At 33.2% G+C, this 21,271-nt stretch overlaps 1 protein-coding gene across 1 annotated transcript; it reads left to right on the top strand.

Moving 5' to 3' along the window:
- Positions 1 to 5,523: 5,523 nt before the first annotated feature.
- On the top strand, positions 5,524 to 6,279 carry LOC133036128 (E3 ubiquitin-protein ligase SGR9, amyloplastic-like). The gene has a single exon (XM_061112622.1). The coding sequence runs from the start codon at positions 5,524 to 5,526 to the stop codon at positions 6,277 to 6,279; it is 756 nt and encodes a 251-aa protein (XP_060968605.1).
- Positions 6,280 to 21,271: the final 14,992 nt, after the last annotated feature.

The raw sequence follows: 21,271 nt of genomic DNA, 5'->3' as shown, positions 1-21,271 counted from the left end.
TTAATAAACCCAACATGTTCATTTTGAGTCTAACTGCCTTAGTATGGTAAATAACCTCCAATAAAAATTAATGTTAAGATATAAATTCCAGTTTGTAAATTACATGGATGTAAAACAACACAACAAAGATTTTTACAATAATTTACCTTAAGATCTTGATTAACCAACCAAGATTCTCTCTTAGATTCGAAGACAAACTTCCCTTGCTTCGATTGAGTTAAAATCCTTTTAGCTATTTGAACATTAGTGTCAATTAACTAAGGGCTAAATAAATAATTAACTACCAATTTAAAATTAAATTGCATACTACATAGGATATAAATCACTTTGGTGATAAGTGGAATAGCTCATGTTCTTATATATGTAGGACAATGTTCTACAATATTCCTCCTTAAGTTCCATGAACTCAAGCTTGCTTTTTCACAACCAAATTCTCAATTAATCCACTTACAGTAGCTAGCAAATATTAAGGATTTAAAACACATTATCAAGCATTAAAATCCAGCAACAAACCCTCAAGAATTCAGATAGCAAAATCACTTTAAAATCATGCATATTCATGGTACTTTAAGCTCTTGAACAAGAGCTTCAACTTCTATATTTCAAATAACTTCCAGCCAAGAAAACAACTCAAAAATACATGATTCTAAGTTAGAAACTACCTTGCAATTATAATCCATGCACAACATCACAAATTATGCAATTTATACTAAAACCCACCAAGATTACCATTCAAAACTATGAACATGCAATCCCACTACTCAACAATTCAACATATGCTTTTCTAAGCTTTTAACACCATAAATTCAATAGGGAAAACAAAATTAAAAACAACAAGAGCTACCTCAAACAAAGCTTGAATTTCCTTAACTCTAAGCTCCAAAAATCTTCCAATCCCAAGCTTCAAATCAACGAATTACCAAAGCCACAAAAAGAAATTTTAAGAGAGGTTTGAGAGAGGGAAAGGGTCGGCCAAGAGAGGGGTAAACACAGCCAGAAATTAACATTTCATTTCCTCAAAAATCACATTTTCCAAACATAGTAATTAGGGGTCAAATGACCAAAATGCCCTTAGGGCTTAATATTCACACCTACACCCTCACAAGGGTAAATAAGTCATTTCATGCATAAATAATTCACAATAATTTCAGATTATCACTCATCAAATAAAATGCCAATTAAATCAATCCAATTTACATTTCGGGCCCGAACCCGGTTCCGCTCGAAATTCCCAGTTGTGACTATACCGTGCTAACCTGTCAAAACACACGTGAAAAGACAACATAGGCATACTATATAATAATATAGTTCTATTAAGTAGGTAATTAAATTAATTTCATCATTTTACCCTTCTCGGGTCATAATTACCAAAATGCCCCTGGCTCACCAACGGGGTCTTTAATATATTAAAATTCATATAAATCACATATATTGAACTATATAATAATATAATTCCTCCATTATACATAATTATCTAGTTAGGGTTTTGCTAATCCGTTTCTTAATTCCGGGTATTATAATTACCCCCTCCTTATAGAAATTTCGTCCCGAAATGTACCTGAACAACTCCGGATATTTCTGCTACATATCCGTCTCGAGTTCCCAGGTTGCCTCTTCTACCTTACTGTTCTTCCACAGTACTTTCACCAGTGCCACTGTCCTGCTTCTCAAGACTTTCTCTCTTCTATCAAGTATCTGCACTGGTTGTTCCTCGTATGACAAGTCCGGCTGAAGTTCCAATGCTTCATAACTCAGAACATGGGACGAGTCTGAGACATACTTCTGAAGCATTGAAACATGAAACACATTATGTACAGTTTCCAGCGCTGGGGGCATAGCCAACCTTTATGCTACTTGCCCTATCCTCTCAAGGATTTCAAAAGGTCCAATGAACCTCGGGCTAAGCTTTGCTTTCTTCCCAAAGCGTTTTATGCCTTTCATCGGAGATATTCGGAGAAATACCATGTCCCCAACCTGAAAATCAATATCTCTGCGCTTTGGATCGGCATAACTCTTCTGCCTACTCTGAGCCGCGAGCATTCGCGCTCTAATCTTATCAACTGCCTCACTTGTTTTCTGAACAGCTTCGGGACCCAAGAACTTTCTTTCACCCACTTCATCCCAGTGAATAGGTGATCTACATTTATGATATTCACATTTAAATTTACACAAAAAAAATATTATAAGGTGCTTTTACAATGTATTCATCTAAATAAAAGAGTCACGCAACAGAAATTTTGAATTCTATTTTCGGCATGTTAAATTTTTTTAAATTTTGCAGGATGTTTTAAATAACTATAATGTACACGACCATAAAAAAAAGACTAAACAAGTCTCCCGAATGCCGAAACAGGTAGGAGTAAATCAGTGGACCACTTTTAAAGAAGTGCATTATTTTCGGCGTATTAAATTTTTCTAAATTTTTTTAAATTTTACAGAATGTCTTAAATAATTATAATATACACTACTATATAAAAAAAAATAGACTAAAAAAGTTTGTCGGTGCCGAAATAAATAGGAGTAGATTCGTACATCACTTTTAAAAATGTGTATTAAAAAATTTCTCAAAAAATAATTCTTAATTTACAAATATAATAATATAAATATTAATTAAATTATAAAAAAAACTAACAAAAAAAAAACATGCCGTGACTACAGTGCACGGCATATATGTCGTGCACTGTAGAGAAACCTAGAAAATGATGCTCAATTTGCAGCCTCCTTGGAACAAATATATACACCATACTATCAATTTGCAGTCTCCTTGGAGCTGCTCTAATTATTTATTTGATGTCGATTTTTCTATTTTTGTTCCATCTTGCTGGAATTAATGGTTGTTTTCAAGTTTCTCGTATTACTGGGGTAGTTATGTATGTAGGTGTGGAGGATAGAGGCTTGGTATGTGATTTTTGGCATCTACAGTATAAAAGGAAAAGAAAAAGACAAAGACAGCATAAATGTAATTTTTACCGTGTGACAGTAATAATGTAAACAATTAATCTAAAATGTGTCATATCCCACAAAATTTAAATGTTATGTGTTTAGAGAAAAAATATTAGGTGTATGTAAGTATAGAAAATCAAATTTCTCTTTTAAAATTATTTGATCAAATTAAACAACAAAATGTGTATGAGAAAAAATTATCTTGAAATAATTTTTTTTAATAAAAAGTAACTAACTGATATATTATTTACATCAAAAGTAACTAAAATGTTGCTTTTTTAAAAAAAAACTTGCAAAATACTGAGCTTTCTGGAAGCGAGAATTTTTAAGTTTCTTCCATTTTCGATAATAATTTTGAATTTCGGTATTTATGCTGACGTGACACATCAGTATTTGTGCAAATAAATTTGTTAAAAGTATTTTTACAAATAAAATTAATTTTAGGGATAATATTGAAAAAAACTCTTATATTTTAATGGAAATTCTTATTATAAATGTAGATATAGATTGATGAGGAATAGAATCAATCACTCTTTAATTAGGTTGAGTAATTACAGTTTACGTCATCTACAATGTATTATAATAAATAATAATAATAATATAATAATATAATAATATAAAAGGTTGTACAAAATACAACGGTAAATACAGAGAAAATAGTAAATACATATAAATAAATTGATGAGAAATGGAATCATTTACAAGCCACGTCATCTACAACATATTAATTATTAAGTCCTAGTTATATCTTGTTTCCCTATTCTGTAATAAATAAAATAATAACATAATAATAAAATACAACTGTAAAAAAAATTATTGTGATATACACACAGACAACTTACAACGGTAAAAAAATACAACGCTTCTTTTCAGTTGACTTGTATATTTATTGAAAGTATTTTTACAAATAAAATCAATTTTAGGTATAATATTTAAAAAAAACCCCTAATTTTAATGAAAATACTTATTATAAATATAGAAATAAATTGATGAGAAATAGAATTAATCACTGTTTAATTAGTTTGAGTAATTACAGTTCACGTCATCTACAATGTATTATTCTATAATTTGTAATAAATAATAATAATATAATAATAAAAAAAAGTTGTACAAAATACAATGGTAAATACAGATAAAAGTGTTAAATACATATAAATAAATTGATGAGAAATAGAATTACTCGAGTGATTACAAGCCACGTCATCTACAACTTATTAATTAATAAGTATAATATAATTAAGTCCTGGTTATACCTTGTTTTCCTATTCTGTAATAAATAAATAATAATATAATAATAAAATACAACAGTAAAAAATTATTGTGATAGAATAGCGCTTCTTTTCAGTTGACTTGTATATTTAAATTAGTTTGAGTAATTACAATCCACGTCATTTACAATGTATTATTCTATATTTTGTAATAAATAATAATAATATAATAATAAAAAAAGGTTGTACAAAATACAACGGTAAATACAGAGAAAGTGGTAAATACATATAAATAAATTGATGAGAAATAGAATCATTACAAGCCACATCATCTACAAAGTATTAATTAATAAGTATAATACAATTAAGTCTTGGTATACATTGTTTCCACATTTTGTAATAAAATAATAATATAATAATAAATACAACGGTAAAAAAATTTCAGTTGACTTGTATATTTGAATTGATCATGACTATTTTCTTATTTGGTTTCCCTCCTTTACAACTTACAAGGGTATACAGCTGTATATATGTATATATATACACAGAGACACAATACAAGAGTACTGAACACCAACAACACTCTTCTTAGAATCCATTATCAAGACTATGGTAGGGAACTTTTGCTCGGTCCTACCATAGTCTTACCCTATATATCTATATATATATATTTAACTTTAGATACAAATTATTAATATTTTTAATATTAATTCTTATATAATTATGTTGATAGTTTTTTTTTTTTTTAAGAATGTTGCATATTAATTGGGTAGCTCAAACAAGTGAGTTTTACATAATTATATAATTATGTGTTTAATATTAGTTATTATATATTGATGGTTTCTTAAGAGTGTAGGATATAAATAAGGGAAGTTGAAAAGATTTTGAATTTTATGAAGATATATTGTAAATATGTTTTTAAAACCATAAAATATTGTAATTAATGAAGAAAAGATTGTGAGTGGGAAGATTAAAAAATAAACGCAACTAACTAACAGAGAAAATGTTTAGCAAAAAGTGAGCAAATGATGTAGAAAAAAAAAAATAGGTGGCAATTAATTATTGGAGGGACAGGAATGGGATAGAAAATTGGGGACAGGTGATTTAAATGTTTCTATGAATTCAACGGTAAAAAAATTTCAGTTGACTGGTATATTTGAATTCATTATCACTGTTTCCTTATTTCTTCCCTCCTTTACAACTTACAACAGCTGTATATATATGTACACCAACAACACTCTTCTTAGAATCCATTATCAAGAGTTGTTTCCTTAATTTCCCTCCCGCCTCCTCTTCCATTTGAAATCCCCCAGAAAGAAAGTTGTTATCTTTGGCTTCCTAGTGACCGTTAATTTTGAATTTTAATTTTACAATGGCGGCACTGCCTCTGTTTGATTGTCATTACGACATAAACGTGGTCTGTAACGATGGAGAAGCAGTCTTACAGCAACAACAGCAGCAACAACGGCGGCCAATAGTGACGACGAATGATAAATTCATAGCCTTTCATGTCAACTTTCGCCACATACTCCTTGATATCCACCGCCTCATCGACAGTCGTCACTACTATACGGTGGTTCCTTTTGCCCAATACTTATCTGATTATTTAGCAATCACTGAATATATTCTGGCTGGAGTAATGGGCACCCCTTCCATCCAAATCCCATCTTCATTAACTTCACGAATTGCTACTGCTTACGTTTTGCCCATAATTCATGATTATTATTCTAATAACTCCCAAGCTTTGGGTCTCAATATCTGTCTCGATATCACTGCCCTAACTGCTAGTATTGAATACCAACACCAACAACAACAAGAGCAAAATCAGGAGAATATAAATATTAATGTCAATATTCCTGCAGCGAAAGACTCCATAAGGGCTCTCAAGGAGTTAAACGATGTGGGTCTGATGAGTACTTGCAATTGTACCATATGTTTCGAGAAGATGGTGCCGTCGTTGGGTGATTCGTGTGATGATGATGATGATGATGATGAGATTGAGATGAGCAGCAGAGTGGTTGTTGAGATGCCTTGTTCTCATGTGTTTCACAAGGATTGTATTGTTCGATGGTTGGAGACCAGTCATTTCTGCCCTTTGTGCCGTTACTCAATGCCCACTGCCAATTGATTTGATCCTCTTCATCCTAATCCTAATCCTAATCCTAATCCTAATCATAATCATAATATTACCGTTGTCTATAGCTACCTACTATACATACTGATCAATTTTCAATACTATATCTTTGTGTAATTTTCAATTTTGTCATGATTAACACATGAATTGTTCTAATATTAGTCCTCTTCTAAAGGGAAAATGATAGTGATATCTTTTATTGGACAAGAATGTATGTGTTCACTTACTCATTTGAATATAAGTTTGATTTGTTATGATTCATTTACTCTGTTCTTGTACTTTCAAGGTCCAGAATTAAGAAATTAATGTCTGTTGTGTGTGCAAATTTCAATGATTCAATGTAGTCTTTTTCTTAGTTAGAAAAGGGAAGATGATAGTGAAAGCTTTTCTTGGCCGAGAATGAGTTTATTTACTCATTTGTAATGAGGAAACAATCATGATGGAGAAAAGTTTGAATGGATAAAGATAGGGTAATGAATAAAGGTTTTGTTTTTTCTATAATTGTGTTGATTATGATTAGTTTACTCTGTTCTTTCACTTTCAATAAAGTTTAGAATTAAGAAAACAATATAGTCCTTTTCTTAGTTAGAAGATGATAAGATGATGAATAAAGTTTTGTAGCTTTGTTTTTCTACGATGACCACAACGACCCTCGAAACCTCTCTTCTCCGCTTCAAAGTTCTATGGGAAGCCTAATACCGCCCTGACTCTCTTCTGGTTTTTTCAACTGGAAGATCTCCCAATTCTTTACCAACTTTTAAGGGCCGAGAAACCCTTGTTAACCCCTGATATCACTGTTATGTCTGTGGGAACTGAGATTGCCTATGGCGAATCTATGGTGCCCGATGTTGGGTGGGAGCAGTTGCTGAATCAGAGGTGGGACAGAGGCATTGTCGTGGAAGAAACCTCCAAGTTTCTTGAGCTTCTTCCTCAGGTAAATTTCTTCCTTTGATTAAACATGTCAAAGATTTGTGACCACTAAAAAGATTGTTAAAATTTTCAGCACTATATTACTCAATTACTCATTGCATTGTAGCAGCATAAATTGAATTTCAGCAATATTTTCTACTTATATGAGATATTGGCAAAAGAATTGGCAAAACAACTGCTGCAAGGAAGAAATCTAAGAAGACTTGAAATGAAATATGAGATTTTTGTTGTAATGGTTTGATTGTTTTTTTGAACTATTTCTTGTTTTCAAGTGTTATATTTTGAATATCAATTTCTACAATTATTTACAACTAGTTAAAAAGGTTTACAAAACAAGGTTAGCTTTTAATGTAGAGAAGGTTAAAGCGCTCAAGATAATTGTTGTTCTATCAGAGCGTTTAAAGAAAGGAGGGGTAAGTTAAGAGATTCATTTTGTTTCTATACCTTATCACTCTATAGTCTATAGTCTTTCATGATGTTTCAATCATTTGAGATAAATATGTTGAATACAGTAATTGCTGTAAAGTTTTGTTAAGGGATGATCACAAAGGAATATAGAAAGCAGAAATAAGAATGACCTAAATAGTTTTACACTGGATGTGTGGATTCAAGCGTTTTTTACTTTATTTTTAATTGCTGGTTACTTCTTCTGTTAATGATTACATGGTTTATAAGTTATGTTAGATTTTTGGAACCGGATGGATGGTTTACTTCCTATTGATCTAGTATATTTGTCCACCTTTCTACATTTAAATCTGTTCAAATATGCAATTCATGCACACTTTTATTGAGTGATCTTGATACACACCAGAAGTGTATCGATCCAAACCAGAAAGATATATAGAGAAACAGAGAGTATTTACTGAAAATAAGAAATTGCCCAGACATTCGAGAGACCTGGTTTCTCTCCAAAAGTCTAACCTATTTTAATTCTCTAACTTTCCAAACAAAGCTAATCACAAAAACAGAAACAAATAATTCCAATTAAATCATTAGGCAAAACAAATCATAAACTTCCCTAAATAACTCATCTCAATTACTGTTAGATCTTCTAGCATAGGTATACGAATTGATGGCTTATTTTTACCTGCTGCCCAAACTTTCACCTTGTCCTCAAGGTGGAATTATGGGAATTGCTGTAGCAAGTTGTTGTAGTTTTCCCAAGTAGCTTCAAACATTGGCAGGTCCTTCCATAAGATTAAGACCTCCATTTCTCCCATTCCATTAGATTGAGTGTTTCGTACACCTAAAACTTCAGCTGGCTCAACTGTCATATCCAAATCAGGATTGAGTTATGGTGGTAGTAATGAAGAAGAGTGAGTCACCCCATGAGCACGCTGCAACTGTGAAACAAGGAACACGGGATGCACCGAGGAAGTGGCTGGTAGTGCAAGCTTATAGGCAACAGTCCCTATTCGTGCGAAAACATCAAATGGTCCATAAAAACAAGGTGACAGTTTCTCATTGCGTCGGGAAGCCAAGGATTTCTGTCGATAAGGTTTGAGCTTGACAAACACCTTTTTGTCAACTGAAAACTGTTCATCCCTTTTGTTTTTATCTGCCACATCCTTCATTTTCTGTTGAGCTCGAAGGTAAGTGCATTTTAAGGTCATCTAGCTGCGCATCTCGCTCTTCTAACATTTCATCCGCCGAAGACACCGGAGTAGCATTCTTTTGGTAACGAAGAAGCACTGGAGGATCACGCCCACAAGGTTATAAAATTCTAACTGTAACCCGCAATTAAGAAAAAAAAAAATAGTAACTCGCCCGAAATTAGTCGGTTTGGTCGGGTTAACCCGTCCAAACCGACCACTAATATATTTTTTTTATTTCTACATTCCATTGTTATATTTTAGTTAAATGTAATAATGAGACAAACATATATATATATATATATATATTGAATTCAAAGTTCAAATCAATCACCATAAAAAATCATATTAGTTTCAACTTTATATTTTTTAAATAGTCATATAAATTATATGATACATAAATATAAATAATAAATATATATATAAAAAAAACTCTCTTAATCGTGTTGGTCGTGTTAGCTCGGGTTGATTGGGAGGGTTAGTATTATTTTCAACCCGCCTAATATAAAGATTGGACGGGTTATATTTTTGTCGGGTTATCTCGATTTGGTTTGGACGGATTATTCGGGTTTGGTAGTTTACAAAAGTTTATGTACGATACAGAGTCCATGCCGTGTGAACGGGGTAACCCTTCTATGAAATCTATAGTCAATTCATCCCAAACCAGCGAGGGTAATGCTATAGGCTACAACAAACTCTCAGGAGAAGTATTCATAGTCTTATGTTTCTGGCACACTTCACATTCTCATACCCAATCAACCACCACTTTTCTCATTCCCACCCAATAAAAATCAGAAACAATCCTACGAAAAGTTTTATTCTCACTTGAATGTCCACCCAAATGGTGGTATTCTCGCAATATAGTAGGAATAAGTGAGATATCTTTGGACAATATCAAATGCCCATTGTACATTAATTTCCCATGCTCCAAAGAAAATCTAGCTGCCCTCGACCTCCCCTGTTGTAAATCAGCAACCATTATAGTTAAAAACGAATCTTTTTTCACTTCATGTTGCACTTCTACCCATTCAATACCTTGAGAAACAAGCAGATTTTTAAATTCAGCTGGTTGGTGAACTCCTGATAAAGCATCACGAACTCAATTTCCCACCCCTGGCTTGTACTGAATCTCAAAATCGTACCCCATGAGCTTAACCATCCAACGCTAGTATTCTGGGGCAACAATACGTTGTTCGAGTAGGAACATTAAACTTTGTTGATCAGTCCACACCTGTCTTCCCAACAAATATGGCCCCCATTTTTGGATTGCAAATATAATTGTCATCAACTCCTTTTCATAAATAGGCTTCAACCTTGCTTGATGTCCCAAAACTTGACTGTAATAAGCCACATGTCGCTGGTTTTGCATCAAAACAACCCCAACGCCGTATCTTGACACATCAATTTCCACTACAAAGCGTTGGTCAAAATCGGGCAAAGCCAGCATATGCACCATGGTCATAGTTTGCTTAAGTGCTACCAAAGCGATAGTTGTAGCCTCATTCCATCCAAATTTGTCCTTCTTCGATTGCTCCCTCAATGGCCAAGCCATTTCACTATACCCTTTAACAAATTTGCAATAACCTATTAAGCCCAAGAAACCTCGTAACTCCCTGATGTTCTTGGGTTCAGGCCACTCTAACATAACTTGAATCTTGGATTGGTCCACCGCTACTCCTTCCCTCAAAATTATGTGACCCAAGTAATCCAATTTTTGATGAGCAAATGAACATTTTTTGAGATGAGCGTAAAGCTTGTGTTAGGACAAGAGTTGAAGAACTTTGGAAAGGTTTCGCACATGATTGCTTAAGCTGCTACTATACACCAAAATGTCATCAAAAAACACTAAGACAAATTGACAGAAATGGGAACGAAATACCTCATTCATCAATGACTGGAAGGTAAGGCTGAACATTAGGAGTGTTTACCGGGTTTCGGGTTCGTAGGTTTCGTGTTCACGGGTTTCGGGTTCAAAAAAATGAAACCGAACCCAGACCCGAATAGGCACAAGTTGGCGGGTTAACGGGTTGGCGGGTTTCGGTTGACTGGGTTGATCGGGTTGGCGGGTTGACCCGGTCAACTCGGTCAACTCTTTAAAAAATTAATTTTTTTATTCAAATAATTATTTCTTTTATTTCTTTTATTTTTTTATTTATGAAATTAAACATATATAATATAACAACAAAATATTACTATTATAGTATACAAAACATGCACAATATCAATACTATTATAAACAACAATACCTTCATGTATATATAATTTGGTGGTTTAATTTTGTAGTTTCTCCCAACAACTATTGAGTATTGACACATAAACAGAATAATGAGAATCAAATTCAAACCCAAAAACTCACAAAAACTATATATAATAATTTGGTGGTTAGTGTTATCTTTTAGGTTTTGTTTTTTTTAATTAATAATTTAATATATATAAACTGTAATAAAAAAAAATAAAAATATATATAATATATTTAAATTGCGGGATGGCGGGTTCAACCTGAAGCCCGGTACCCATAAAAATCCAACCCGCACGAATATTTTTTTTAAAAAAAAATTTGCGAGTTCACCGGTTCGGGTTCGGGTCAATCCCGCTCAAAATGTTCAGTCCAATTGGAAGGTGGTCGGGGTGTTAGTAAGACCAAATGGCATTTCTAGAAACTCATAATGTCCATCATGAGTCCGAAAAGCCATCTTAGGCACCTCGGAAGGCTTCACTCTGATTTGGTGATCTCCCGATTTCAAATCGAGCTTCGAAAAGATAGTGGCTCTATGGATTTCATCTAATAGCTCATCAATAACAGGAATTGGAAACTTATTGGGTACTGTCTCACAGTTCAAGGCACGGTAGTCCATACAAAACTGCCAACTCCCATCCTTTTTGCGAACTAACAACACCAGTATAGAGAACGGGCTGACGCTCGATTGAGCAATGCCTGTAGCTAACATCTTCTTCACCAATTGTTCAATGACATCCTTGTGGGCTTGTGGATACTGGTATGGACGAACACTTATTGGCGATGTACCTTCTCGTAAGACAATAGAATGCTCGTGGCCTCGAAATGGTGGAAGTCTTGTTGGCATTTCAAAGTTTTCTTTGGCCTCACTCAATACTTTTTTAATTTCAGTAGGTATTTCATCATTCCCGTTCTCAATGGAGGCAGCCCCTGTTGGAAATTATTTTACCAGGATCTTAGATCTACTCACAAGTATGTTGATTAACATCCTAAATATGAACTTTCTAAAACGATGAAATAAACACATATAAAGTTTAGTAAACCTTACATTGGGTGCAGCGGAATAATATGACTCCTTCCGTTCAGATCTCTAACCCTTGTATCCTTTCTGTCGCAGAGTATTATCAAGATCTGAACCTGGATCTCTTTCTCTGATTCTTTGGTGCTGAAACTCCTTCTTGCTGAAAGTCTTTCTTCACGATCTTCCTCACTATGATTGAGGTGTCACTTGCTGTGTGTGGGCACTACTCTAATCACTAAGTGTTTTGAAATATTAAGGAAGAAGAGAGAGAGAGGAAGTGGTCGGCCAAGGTAGAGAGAGAGGCTCAGGTTTTTCTGAATGAAAAGTATAATTTTCCTGAAACCTTCACTATCTATTTATAGCATTCCACTAGGGTTAGGTTTGAATTATTTGGCATTAAAATAATGAAAATATCAGAGGATAATTCCTATAAAAGTGGCCGGCCATGGCAATATGGATTTGGGCCTCACTTTTTGCAATTTTGCAGTTTTATCACTTTTGCATCTGATTTTCTCAAAAACGCCAATTTTCTAATTCAACCATTTAAATGCCAATTCTAACTATTTAATAACTATAAATAATTATTAAATAATATTGTCATTTATCATATTTATTAATTGAACCATACAAAGTATCATAATTAACAAATATGTCCCTAAAACTCTTTCTTTACAATTTCGCCCTTACTTAGTGAAAAATTCACAAATAGACATAGTCTAATTTGAGAATTATAATTGATTAATCAAAACCAATTACATGAGTCTTACAAGCAATATTATCTCAACTAGTGGGGGGGACCATGGGTCTATATAACCGAGCTTCCAATAAGCAGATCAAGAATTTATTACCTAAATTCACTGACTTATTAATTCTTCGTTGAATCCACATATAGAACTTAGAATTGCACTCTCAGTATATAGAATGCTCTATATGTTCCACCATATAGACACATCATTAGTTATCCATTGTTATAATCCTAATTTGATCAATGATCCTCTATATGAATGATCTACACTGTAAAGGGATTAGATTACCGTTACACCCTACTATGTATTTTATCCTTAAAACACTTGACCCCGTATAAATGATCTTTCAGCTTATGTGAAATGAGTACTCCACCATTTATTTTCGTTTGGTCAAGCTCGAAGGAGATCATCCTTTGCTTACTACTCGCCAGATAGAAGCTATAGATTCCATGTTTATGTTAGCGCTCCCACTCAATTGCACTACCGTGTTCCCAAAATGTACGTATCACCCTGACCTAAAAGTAGGCTTAACTAACAAATCAAAGAACACGAATAGCCTCCTGAGATTGAGCCTAATCATAACAGGATTAAGATCATTTGATCTAGGATCAACTAGGCGATATTGACTTGAATAGATTTTACAGTAAGTTTAATAAATCTAAGTCAAAGTTCAATATCGGTCCCTTCCGATGCATACTCCATGCATCCAACCCTAGCTTTACTTTAATCAATGTTCTGGAAAGAACATAGCATTTCTCCAAATGCAAGTAAACTCTTGTTGTAGATTATCATATCAGTAAAACCCTGTGTCTGATAAATCTAGGAAACTTTATTCACATAGTCATGTTTACTTTCCAAAGTGTTGACAACACAATAAACAGGATCAAGTATGTGAAAAGGGTTTCAGATGAATTTATAAATCAAATAGACAAGCAATTGATAAGTTGAACCAAAACATACACAAATGAATGAAAAATACTTCTGTTTCTTTATTGATGTTGAATAAAATAGATTACATTGAAATGGAGTTTTATTTAGGGCATAAAACCCAACAAAGTCCCACTTGCACTAATATAAAACTAATGAGTACATATCAATTAATCTTAAATTCTGACGGTGCTTTTCAAATGCAGTCACGGCCAAGACTTTGGTGAATGGATCAGCTAGGTTGTCCTCTGTGTCCACTTTCTCAACTAGTACATCCCCTCTTGCCACGTATTCTCTAATAATATGATACTTCCTTTCAATGTGTTTGCTTCTCTTTTGGCTTCGAGGTTCCTTACTGTTAGTTATCGCTCCATTATTATCACAAAGTAGGACCAGAGACTTTTCCATTTCAGGTACGACACCGATGCTGGTGAAGAACTTTCTTAGCCAGACAAGTTCTTTAGCAGCTTCGGCTGCAGCTATGTATTCAGCTTCCATAGTCGAGTCCGATATCGCGGTTTGTTTTGCACTTCTCCAAACCACTGCTCCACCGCCAAGAGTAAACACCATCCCAGATGTAGATTTCCTATCTTCAAGACTTGCCTGGAAATCTGAATCAGTGTAGCATATGGGATGTAAAGCACCACCCTTGTAGACTAACACAAGATTCCTTGTACTCTTTAAGTATTTCAGAATATACTTAACTGCATTCCAATGTTCCTGTCCTGGATTAGACTGATACCTGCTCACGATTCCCACTGCATATCAGATGTCAGGTCTAGTGCATAACATTGCATACATTAGACTTCCAACTGCAGAAGCATAGGGAATTTTCGCCATGTCCTCTATCTCTTGAGGATCAGTAGGAGACTGTTCCTTAGATAGACGAATACCATATCTAGAAGGCATGTTTTCCCCATTGGTGTTGTTCATGGAGAATCTCTCTAAAACTTTATCAATGTAGGTTGTTTGAGAGAGAGCAAGAGATCTGTTCTTCCGGTTTTTGATAATCTGAATACCAAGAACATAGGCTGCTTCACCTAAATCTTTCATATCGAATTGAGTGTTGAGCCATTCCTTGATGTGAGTCATTTTCTTGATATTGTTTCCAATAATCAAAATGTCATCAACATAAAGGACCAGGAATTCTACTACTTGGTCTTCCTTGAGTTGGTAAACACAAGGTTCATCTTCATTTTGAAGAAAGCCGTAGGTCTTGATGATTTCATCAAACCTTTTGTTCCATGAGCGAGAAGCTTGCTTAAGTCCATAGATAGACCTATTTAGTTTGCAAACTTTCTTTTCCTGCCCTGGAAGAACATAGCCTTCTGGTTGCTCCATATAGATGGTTTCTTCAAGTACCCCATTAAGGAAGGCAGTCTTGACATCCATTTGCCAGATTTCATAATCGAAAGCAGCAGCTATGGAGAGAAGAATTCGGATGGATTTGAGCATGGCAATAGGACTAAAAGTTTCCTCATAGTCCACGCCTTCTCTTTGGGTATAACCTTTGGCTACAAGTCTAGCTTTAAAAGTTTCGACTTCGCCTCCAGCTCCTCTTTTCTTCTTGTAAATCCACTTGCATCCTATCGGATGATAGTCGTCAGGTGCGTCTACATATTCCCAGACTTTGTTCTTTTTCATGGAATCCATTTCTGAATCCATGCCGGCCGACCATCGTTTCCGTTGCGGACTAGCCATTTCCTGTTTATAGGTTAATGGATCGTCTTCAATACCGTCACCAACGACCATATTGATTTCACCATCCAAGCCATAACGAGCTGGTTTTGTTGAAACCCTCCCACTACGACGAGGAGCGGTGATCTTCTGAACAGAAACTTTAGCAGTAGTTCTCTCAGTTGGTTCGACTGAGGGAGTGGGATTGTCCTCTTCACGAGTGGAAGAGGACGGAACATCGGAAGGACTTATATCTGAAAGCATTTCCTCCAACACTACTTTACTTTGTGATTTGAAATTCTTAATATAGTCATCTTCAAGGAAAGTTGCATTTGTAGAAACAAACACTTTATCATCCTTGCGACTATAAAATAGTCCACCCCTAGTCTCTTTAGAATTTCCGACAAACATGCAAACTTCAGTTCGTGACTCAAGTTTGCCGTCTTTCTTTCTTAAGACATGAGCAGGGCACCCCCAGATTCTGTAATGGCGTAAACTAGGTGTACGACCAATCCATAGTTCTAAGGGTGTCTTAGGGATTGATTTAGATGGAACAACATTTAAAATGTCGGTTGCCATCTGAATTGCATATCCCCAGAAGGACGTAGGTAGAGTTGAAAAACTAAGCATGGACCTAACCATTTCCAAAAGCGTGCGATTCCGTCTTTCTACAACTCCATTTTGCTGTGGAGTGCTAGGGATGGTTAATTGGGATTCAATTCCAAGTTTAATTAAATGATCTTTGAACTGCATATCCATATATTCTCCACCCCTATCAGTTCGCAAGATCTTTAATGATTTACCTAATTGGTTTTGAGCCAATGCATGAAATTCCTGAAACTTTGCAAATGTTTCAGATTTCTTACGCATAAGGTAAATATGTCCATATCTAGAGTAATCGTCAATGAAAGTGACAAAATACTCATAACCACCTCGAGCTTTTACATTCAAAGGTCCACAGACATCGGAATGCACTAACCCTAGGGGTTGTTTGGCACGCTCTCCCTTTGCAGAGAAAGAGCGTTTAGTCATTTTTCCTTTCAGGCAGGACTCGCATACTGGCAATTCACCTAAGACGACATTTTTCAATGGACCGTCCTTGGTTAGCCTATTGAGTCTATCAAAGCCTATATGACCTAAACGTAAATGCCATAGATATGTTTCATTATCATCATCGATCTTTTGCTTTTTGTGGTTTCTAGGTTTAGCTACTTTAAAAAGTTCGTTATGTAGGGCAAATGGTGTTTCTGGTCTAAGAACATAAAGCCCCTGTTCCATGGATGCAACACAAATTTGAATGTCATTTTGAGAAATGGTAGAACCAGAACTCGAAAAATCTAATTTGTATTGTTGCAATTGTAATCATGAAACAGAAACCAAGTTTCTACTGAAATTTGGAATGTATAAGACATTGTCTAATTCCAAAATTCTGTTTTGAAACTTGAGTTTGGCTTTTCCTCTAGCTCTAACCGAAACCATTTCGCCATTACCAGCTTTAAGTTTCAACTCTCCGGATTTCAAATGATTCCAATTCTCAAGCAATTGTAATGAACAACTTACATGGTTTGTAGACCCATAATCAAGAATCCAAATGGATTTATCATTCTCTAACACACATGATTCGAAGACTGAAGCATTACTGCTTATTCGTTTGTGATTTGTTGTTCTTGATTGTACAATTTGTTGTGAAGTATAACTTGAGGACGTGGAATCACTTTCTCTTATCTTCTCAACTAAGCTTGAAGTAGTAGGATTTATGGAGTTATGAACTATTTTCTCTTCAGAGTGAACAATTCCCAGCTTACACCTTTACGGAATTTAAAGTCCATCATGAGCATATGTGAAGTATTACTCTGACAAGGAGTTTATAACTTCAAGTTCAATTGCTAAGATATTAACTAGGAGTGGAATGGGAAGAGGGTTATTGGCACTACAACACATCAATAAAACAGAAGTAAGGTTTTGGTTCAAAATTCATACACAAGTTCAGAAAATAACAAATAATCACATATGTTATAAAAATACTAAATCTAACATAGTTTATTTTTCAAGGTTTCCAACATAATGAAATACAGTGTCACAGTAGGCGAGAATCAAAGATAACATTAGTTGAATAGAGTAGTCAGCTCATCTAAAATTAAACATTTTAGCAACCTTTTATTCAATCAAAATGAGAATCCAACGTTGTCCCGGTAGGCGAGAGTCAAGGTTATTCTCATTTTATGAGCTTCCACTATTGTTTCATGTTTTATGAGTTTATCTCTAAGTAGTCACCGTAGGGGAGAGTCTAATAGAGACGAAAACTCACAAAACACTTATCAAATGAAATCTTACGGTGTTAAAAGTGTTCAACGAATAACCATCCATAGGGGGACGAAGTCTAGCGTCTCGAGGTTATATTGAAAAAATTTAACTATTGTAAGACCAACAATGGAGATTGAATATCTTTTGATTAAAGCTCATTATTTAAAAAAAAATATGTATTTTATTTAATCATCTGTTCCATATTATAATAATAAAAAATTACAAATTAAAGTTGGTTTAAATAAAAAATCAACTTTAATTATTTAAATTCGAAAAATAAATTCGAATAAATATCGAACAAGTTCCATATTATAATAATGAAAAATTACAAATTAAAGTTGGTTTAAACAAAAAAATCAACTTTAATTAAATTTCAATTATTATTTAAATTCGAAAAAAAAAATTCGAATATAATGGAACAAATTTGAAAAATATCTTGTTTAAGTTGTTTTAGAAGAATCTAAGAAATCAACTTAAATATTTTTCAAATTAGACTTAATTAAATTAAAATTAAGTTGTAACCACTTAATTTGAAAATATTCCATTTTAAGTTAATATTTGAAAAATTATCAACTTAAAAGAATATCTAAAGAATCTTAATAACCAATGCCTAAAATTCCTCAACTTAATTTGAAATTTTAAATCCAAAAGATATTCAGATTTAAGCTGGTTAGTTATAGATAACTAAATATCAACTTAAATAGGAATATTTAATGAAAAATTTAAATTAAGCTTCAGAAAGAATCTAGATGTTTATAATTCTATATTTAATTAAATACAAGAAAATACATATAGTTTAGCTTAGAATATAAAATTCTTTAAACTATGGTTTTCTTAAATTAATTTCAAAATAAATGAAATTAATTACGTTGCTAATCAATTTTATTAGGTTAAACTAATTTAATTAACCTAGTACAGTTATTCAAATGAGGCAAATGAGCCTTCACAATTGGGGTGGTTCATGTGAGGGGGTGCTGGGTTCAGTATGTCGTACCCACTTCTATGGCTCCCAACTCTCACACAAGGCCCAAAAGAGAGGAATTTAACCTTAAAATGAACAACTGTTATTAATTGAATAGGCCCAAAAACTAAATGGGCCTAAATAAAATCTATCAAGAACTATGATATTTTATTTAGCAACAACAACCTATATCCATCTATAATAAAATTAAACACATAGGCTCACACAGGCACACCATTTGGATGAATCCTATCATGTTGCTAGGTCATACACAGATAAAAGAAGATTGTAAATATACCTGTTACAAATTATTTACTTGACCAAGGGAGCCATGAGTTAAAATCAGATCATTGGATCTGTCAACAAGTTAACCATGGCTATTTGCAATCAAGCAGTAATAGGTTTTAAAAACTTACAAACAAGCTAAAACATATACTCCTCCAACAAGGTTAGCTGGATAGTTGGATGTAGGATTTATTTAATTTTAAATAAATATTTTGAAAAATTAATTAAATAAAAAAAATTATTTTCGAAAATAATAAAATAAAATAAAATTTAAATATTTTCGAAATTAATATAATAATATTTAAAATTAAACCTACAATTTTGAAAAATTAGGTTTCAACCAACCTAAATATCATTTCAAAATTTGCTAACTACTTTTAAAAATCTAATGTTATTTTATAAAAAAAAATTAAAAAAGATAAATAAATATCTTTTTCAGATGTTATGATTTAATTTAAATATATAAAATAACAAAATTTAAAAGTTAGCAAAATATCTTACATCTATTTAAAATTACATGATTATAGTTATGTTATTTTAAATTTAAATAAGGTCAAATTATTTTTAAAAAAAATTTAATATCTGACCTTAAATTAAAAAATAAAATAAGATATAATCAAATTTAAAAATAAGATAGATAATTAAGCAAAAAGATAAATATTTAGTATTTTTCAAATTCAAATTACACTAATATCATGAATTAATTTAAAAAATATTTATTAATTTAATTATGATAATTAGAATTGAATTAGGAATAATAAATGTATAAATACAGAACTACACAAAAAATCGGAACTTAAATCCATGAAATAGCATGAAAAAACGAAGAAAAAAATGCGAAATTTGTACGGACGGTATGCTGTGCATACACGTCCGCGCGCTATAGGGTTGCTTGGGCGAGGGGACACAGCGCAGGGAGGAGATTGCATGATTTCCGCGCGTGTCCCTGTTGCTCAATCCCGATATTTTTCAAAAATTCAAAAAATCATAACTAATTCAAATTAAATCGAAATTGAGTTCTGTAAAAAGTAACTTGCTTAATTTTTTCCATACTATCTAATAAAAATAATTCCAGAAACAGATATTCAATTATTTTTCACGAAAATTCACAAACATCAATCAATCATCATATAACACTCAATACAACATGATACCATCCAAAACATCAAACAATCATTTTAAAGTCCAAATTTATTGCAAGCAAATCAATTACCATGGCTCTGAGGCCAGTTGTTGGAAATTATTTTACCAGGATCTTAGATCTACTCACAAGTATGTTGATTAACACCCTAAATATGAACTTTCTAAAACGATGAAATAAACACATATAAAGTTTAGTAAACCTTACATTGGGTGCAGCGGAATAATATGACTCCTTTCGTTCAGATCTCTAACCCTTGTATCCTTTCTCTCGCAGAGTATTATCAAATCTGAACCTGGATCTCTTTCTCTGATTCTTTGGTGCTGAAACTCCTTCTTGCTGAAAGTCTTTCTTCACAATCTTCCTCACTATGATTGAGGTATCACTTGCTGTGTGTGGGCACTACTCTAATCACTAAGTGTTTCGAAATCTTAAGGAAGAAGAAAGAGAGAGGAAGTGGTCGGCCAAGGTAGAGAGAGAGGCTCAGGTTTTTCTGAATGAAAAGTGTAATTTTCCTGAAGCCTTTACTATCTATTTATAGCATTCCACTAGGGCTAGGTTTGAATTATTTGGCATTAAAATAATGAAAATATCAGAGGATAATTCCTATAAAAGTGGTCGGCCATGGCAATATGGATTTGGGCCTCACTTTTTGCAATTTTGCAGTTTTATCACTTTTGCATCTGATTTTCTCAAAAACGCCAATTTTCTAATTCAACCATTTAAATACCAATTCTAACTATTTAATAACTATAAATAATTATTAAATAATATTGTCATTTATCATATTTATTAATTGAACCATACAAAGTATCATAATTAACAAATATGCCCCTAAAACTATTTCTTTACAATTTCGCCCTTACTTAGTGAAAAATTCACAAATAGACATAGTCTAATTTGAGAATTATAATTGATTAATCAAAACCAATTACATGAGTCTTACAAGCAATATTATCTCAACTAGTGGGGGGACCATGGGTCTATATAATCGAGCTTCCAATAAGCAGATCAAGAATTTATTACCTAAATTCACTGACTTATTAATTTTTCGTTGAATCCACGCATAGAACTTAGAATTGCACTCTCAGTATATAGAATGCTCTATATGTTCCACCATATAGACACATCATTAGTTATCCATTGTTATAATCCTAATTTGATCA

Source organism: Cannabis sativa, chromosome 3 (genome assembly GCF_029168945.1).
Source record: "Cannabis sativa cultivar Pink pepper isolate KNU-18-1 chromosome 3, ASM2916894v1, whole genome shotgun sequence".
NCBI classification, from domain to species: domain Eukaryota; kingdom Viridiplantae; phylum Streptophyta; class Magnoliopsida; order Rosales; family Cannabaceae; genus Cannabis; species Cannabis sativa.
The sequence above is the reverse complement of the archived record's forward strand: the minus strand, read 5'-3'. Positions and strand labels throughout refer to the sequence as shown.

Coding starts and splice junctions, on each gene's coding strand:
- LOC133036128 (XM_061112622.1), top strand. CDS start 5,524: ATGGCGGCACTGCCTCTGTTTGATTGTCATTACGACATAAACGTGGTC.